The following is a 5,719-nucleotide window of genomic DNA, read 5'->3' as shown; positions in this document are numbered from 1 at the left end:
GTCCTTGTCCCAAACTGGGAACCCCACAGCAGACGTGTCTGTCCTCAGCCTGTCCCAGGTCCAGGCGGTGCACACACCCCGCTGCCTTCTCTACTCAGAGCCCAGCAGTCTTGCAGACCGACCCACGCGCACCCGGCCAGGCGCAGCCCTCGTTCCCGCCCCGGACAAGCCCCAGACCCAGGCGTCCTGACCCCTGCTCTGACCCCGCGTGGCCCCCACCTCCCGCGACCCCTCACGCGCACACCCTCACCCCCACCCCCACACGCGCACGCACACATGCAGATAACAACCCCGACCCCCGGCTGGAGCCGCAGAGTCCCCGGAGCCACCGCTGACCGGTCGCTTCGTGGCGCCTTCCTCCCGGACCCTGGCCCGGGCCACTGCGCTCCCTGTCATCCGACCCCTGGCTCGGCGGCCGCGACGTGCCTGCGCCCCTTGCTCGGTGACCTGCTCCTTCAAGCCCCTGGGGTTGGCCCTGACCCGCCGAGCTTCCCGGGATGACGGCTCCCGCCATGGGCGCCGGTCAAGCCCCTAGTCACTGAGGGGTCCACGCAGGCACAGAGATGGGGGTGCACGGTGAGTCTCCCCAGGACAGGCTAGGGGACCGTCCCTCGGACTGAGGCCTGCCTGCCCCAAGCCCTGTTTGCAGAGGGATTTACCGCGGGGGCTGTTGACCGGGAGGTGGTTGGGTTCAAGGACCCACGACTTGCCCGGGACCCTGTAAGGGGGAGGGGTGGGACAGCCTGCACGTGCCACAGCGGTTGGCGATCCCCAGTCCCAGCACTGGAAGGCAAAAGTCTGACCTGGAGACTAGGACAGGTGTGTGGGTCTTAGGAGCAGAGGGGCCGCTGTGCAGAGGGGTGGAGAGCAAGCTGAAACGCGGGTCTTGGAGCAACTGCCCCGGGCTGCCGCTGTCCACCAGGGTTGAAGTTTGGCCCCAGAAGTGGATGCCGGTAGTTAGGGGGTGGGGTGTGCGCGCCGCAGGGCGTTTGAATGAAGGTGAGTGAGAGGCCACATCTGAGCGCAGCCGGGGAAGCCTGGGGTCAAGAGGAAGGGCTTCGGACAAGAGAGCAGGATGTGTGGGTCAGCCCCTCCAAACCAGCCCTCTTCCTCCCTGCGACGCCTCACACTCAGCTCCCCTGCTCCTTCTTCCAGAATGCCCTGCCTTGCTGCTTCAGCTGCCATTGCTGCTGCTACTTCCGCTGAGCCTCCCAGTCCTGGGCTCCCCAGCGCGCCTCATTTGTGACAGCCGAGTCCTGGAGAGATACATCCTTGAGGCCATGGAGGCAGAAAATGTCACGGTGAGGCCCTTCCCAGCACGTGTGATGGACCTCACTCTCTGGGCACGGGCGTTTTCCTCCAGATACAGTAACTGAGTGAGGACAAGTCAGACCCCCAAAGTGACAAAACTGGTGGTATCTAAAGTATTCCTGAAGCTAGAAAAGTTGGAGCATGGACAAAGCCAGCACATTCCGTGGTGGGTGGATGGGCAGGTGCTGGACTCCCTGGGTCTGAGCCCTTGTGATGCACATTTCAGCTGGACTCTGCAGAAGACTACAGCCTGAGGGACAACATCACCGTCCCAGACACTAAAGTCAACTTCTACGCCTGGAATAAGATGGAGGTGAGTTCATGTTTTCTTCCAGGGAATCTCGTTTTGGGAGCCTGATTGGGATGGGAAGGGGAATGAGAGAAAGAAGAAACGGAGCAGTAGAGGGGAGGGCTGAATGCAGTCCATCCTTCCATCCATCCATCCATCCATCCATCCATCCAATCCATTCAAGAAATTTTATTGAATATCTGTGGTTAGCTACGCTGGGTGTTTGGAGGCTGCCTACAGCCTCACAGAACTGACGGCACTCCAGCTAACTCCATGTCTCTGATCCCTCTAGGTTGGTCAGCAGGCCATGGAAGTCTGGCAGGGGCTGGCCCTACTCTCAGACGCTATCCTTCAGGGTCAAGCCCTATTGGTCAACTCCTCTCAGCCCTCAGAGACCCTGAGGCTCCACATGGACAAAGCCGTCAGTGGCTTACGCAGCCTCACCTCCTTGCTTCGGGTGCTGGGAACCCACGTGAGTAGAAACAGACTCCTCTTGCAAGTGGCAATAAAATAATAGAAAACTAACTTTTTCAATACAGTATTTTTATAATACCTCAGACAAAAGGTCACCCTTTTGCAACTAACACATGCGATAATAACAGACTAGCCCTTTCTTTTCAGCTACTGGGGGGATAAAAGCAACAGGGTCTGTGGTGGTAAGGAGTTGGGCTGCAAACCAAAAGGCATGTAGTTCAAATCCACCAATTACTCCTCTGGAGAAAGATAGTCTTCTGTCTGATATGCTGCCTCTGAAAACCCACTAGGGGGTTCTGAGAACTAAGTCAGCTCTGAGTTGACGGTATGTAACAACAAGCAGCTACCACCTTATATAGTATAGTGAATTCAATCTGCCAGAGACGTTTGTGGCCTTTGGGTTAGCCTCATAACTTTACCACGAAAGGTCCTTTACGTTGTTGTTATTATTGTGTACTGTTGAGTCAGAACTGATCCGTAGCTGACCTGATGGGTTTTCAGAGGCAGTAAATTGCATTGGAGGAGATTACCCATTCTTCTCCCATGGAGCAGCTGGTGGACCCAAACCATATACCTTTACATTGGCAGTGCAATTCCTTACCACTAAGCCACCAGAGGTCCCTTTTAGCTCTTATTATATAACAGTACATACTGGTCTTGTCTTCTGTGTACTGGTATGTAATACACGTCTTGCTTTCTCACCCCACTTCTGTCTCCAAGACTGATTTTTTTGGGTGGGTTGTTTGTTTGTTTGTTTGTTTTAGCAGGCTGAGAACCACAGCTTTTCGATAACACTCTCACATTATGTTTGCATTTTCTGTAAAACGGGAAGCAAAGGCCACCCTAGGGGATGCTGAAACTGTCTTCACTCTCCCATTTCTGCCACAACTCCTTTTCACTCTGGGGTCCCTGGCACTGCAGTGACTTCTAATTTTCTCCTTGACAGAAGGAAGCCACTTCCATTCCAGATGCAGTCTCCGCTTCTCCACTCCGAATATACACCGTGGATACTTTGTGCAAGCTTTTCCAAGTCTACTCCAATTTCCTGCGGGGAAAGCTGAAGCTATACACGGCACAGGCCTGCAGAAAAGGGGACAGGTGACGTGGTGCTTCCACCCTGGACATGTCCACCACCTCGATGACCACTGCTGCCTGTGCCATGCCTTCCTCACCACCACTCCCAAACCCCCTTCAAGGGGCTATCCACTCAGTACCAGCCTGTCCAAGGGACACTCCAGGGCCAGTGGTGACATCTCAGGGGCCAGAAGAATTGTCTAGTGCTCAACTCTTCAAAGGGAAGATGTCACAGGGCCCCAGAGAGGAGGAACTGAGAGGAGAGTAGATGTAATCTCAGGGACAGAACTGTACTGGGGAGACACCTAACCTCACCCTAGGGCCCAGAGCCCCACACACATGTATACTGAAAGGCCAGGACCTGCTTTGGAGAAAAAAAAATACTCTTTTTAGCACCTACTAAGAAGGGGCAGGATGAACTAGAGAATTTGAGTGGTGAGCTATGCATTCTGCAGACCTGATGAGGACTCTCTTGGCAGGAAGCCCACTGAACAAGGTGGTGGCGGGAGCTGTGAAGATGGCTTGAGGGCTGGCCCCTAACTTTTGTGGAGTCTCTTTTTCTAGTTTCAATCTCATTGGCAAGACCTGAAAACCACCACCATGTCTCTTGGCCTTTCTGTTTACCTGGGTGCCACTGACTTCCTTGGCTTTGCTCCATCGTTGCAGCCAGCCTGGGGATCCAGGGAGGAGGAAGCCAGGCCCTACGTGCTGCTTTGCATAGCCCGTCTGACCTCTTGACCCCACTGGGCTGGAGGCCACAGTTCTGCCCACGCTGGTCAATAAGGTGTCTCCATTCAAGGCTGCTCCTCAGTAGACAGCTGCCAACTCTGCCCAGGACAAACCTTTAATGAGCGGCCACTGCCATCAAGATACAAGAGCCAGGAGGAGGGACCCCTTTTGGGGCCAGTAGCAGACACCAACCCTGGCCATTGATCCATGATCCCACCTAAGCACCCGGCGTCCTCTGAATTAAGCGGCTCACTTTCCTTCCTGGACCTTCCACAGGAGTGCTGCATTCTGGGGATGGCGGAAGGTGCAAGAGAGCTGTGGTCTGGAGCTGCCTTCTCAGAGTCCTTGCTCAGTGCTGCCTGTTACCCTAGGTGGTTCACTTATATGACCTCACTTATTTCTCACCCAACCGGAGAAAGTGACTGCCGTCATTCCCAGATTACAGATGAAGAAATAAAGTAGCCTGTCCAAGATCAAGAAGATGGGAGCCCCTGCTTTCCACAGCACTCACTTCTCTCCTGCTTATCCCCTCCACATAGTGCCCAATCTTTATTACTCCCTGAAGTTGGACCACAGAACAAACTCAAGCTCCACTCCTTATTTCCTTGTTCTATAACTTTCCCCTGGACTCTGACTTGGATTTCCTTCCCAGAAGTAATGTTTCATCTGGAAAGTATCATGTGGGAAAGGCCTGCAGGGAGGGCCAAAAATTGTCTGGACCCCAATCATGGTCATTATCCTGTAGAGGGGACCACTCACGCTGATATCATGAAAGTATGAGTGAGTGGCCTTGCTTCTGCAAACGTTCCAAGGGAGAGAATATTTTGCAGTCTGCAGCAGGTTGAGGGAAGGTTTGGAGAGTGAATGCATAATGAGTGTATGCGAGTATGTGAGAGGCTGGGGTTAAGGAGGGAGCTGTGGCAGGAGTAGGACCCAAAGGAAGACGGTCCACTTTGGAAAACTGGCTCCGTGTTTACAGTGCCCTCTGCAGGCCCTCTTTGGAACTGTTGGGAAAATCTACAAGCATTAGAATCCTTTGGGCTCTGACCTCAAGAAATTTCAATAAAAATTTGTATTGTGGTTTCCACATGTGGCATCTGATTTTTGCACCACCAGGGTGAGTCAGTAAATAGGAATTTCCTCATGCTTGGGAAACTGAAGCTAAGGGACTTGTTCTTAAGCCTGAGGAATCCAGCTAATAAGTAACAGGGCTACACCAGAGTTAGACCTCAGAATCCTGAGGAATGTCCACCTCTGCTGGATTTGCTGCCTAACACATCTCCTCATCAAAAATCTAGCTCTTTGGAGCTCTGGTGGCCTAGTGGCAAGAAGCTGCACTGCAATCCCAGAGGCGCATGGTTCGAATCCACCAGATGCTCTGCCGGGAAAGGAGGGACAATCTCTTCCTGTACCAGTCAGATCTGATCTGACAGTACACAGACACACAAAATAATGATAAAAAAAAACAAATTTAAAAAAAAATCTAGCTCTTTGACTCCATGACCCGGGTCCATTGGCCTCATTCCCCAACTTCAAGGTTTTTTTACTGCTTTCTATTCTAAAGGAAGTACTTTTTTAACTTGATCTATGAGACACTTCTGGGCCAGGTACAATGGATGAGGATATTAGAAACACTTATTCCCCTTTTATAGAATACCTGTTGTACTTGCTTTTTCACTATGTGCTGAAAAACACCGAAACTGTGTCGTTAGAGATTCTGATAGCCCCATGTCTTCTGAGAGGCAGCAGTCAGCTCCACATGTGTGTTAATTCAGACACAGCTTTCCGTTTGCCTGAATGCTGGTGTGTATGGAGCCAAAGGTCCTGAGGAGGACTGGCTCA

At 52.7% G+C, this 5,719-nt stretch overlaps 1 protein-coding gene across 1 annotated transcript; it reads left to right on the top strand.

Annotated features, from left to right (window-relative positions):
* Positions 1–563: 563 nt before the first annotated feature.
* On the top strand, positions 564–3,176 carry EPO (erythropoietin). The gene is made up of 5 exons (XM_006896458.1): positions 564–576; positions 1,156–1,301; positions 1,538–1,624; positions 1,893–2,072; positions 3,021–3,176. Exons 1-5 carry the CDS (start codon positions 564–566, stop codon positions 3,174–3,176), a joined length of 582 nt encoding a protein of 193 aa, XP_006896520.1.
* Positions 3,177–5,719: the final 2,543 nt, after the last annotated feature.

This window comes from Elephantulus edwardii, unplaced genomic scaffold, assembly GCF_000299155.1.
Source record: "Elephantulus edwardii isolate Elephantulus edwardi_28Jun2011 unplaced genomic scaffold, EleEdw1.0 scaffold00186, whole genome shotgun sequence".
Lineage (NCBI taxonomy): Eukaryota > Metazoa > Chordata > Mammalia > Macroscelidea > Macroscelididae > Elephantulus > Elephantulus edwardii.
This window is presented reverse-complemented; position numbering and strand designations above follow the sequence as displayed.

What these genes read in the sequence shown, in the direction of transcription:
- EPO (XM_006896458.1), top strand. An exon ending in TGGAGGCAGAAAATGTCACG is followed by an intron (nt 1,302 to 1,537) that starts GTGAGGCCCTTC and finishes TGCACATTTCAG; the next exon opens with CTGGACTCTGCAGAAGACTA. An exon ending in ACGCCTGGAATAAGATGGAG is followed by an intron (nt 1,625 to 1,892) that starts GTGAGTTCATGT and finishes TGATCCCTCTAG; the next exon opens with GTTGGTCAGCAGGCCATGGA.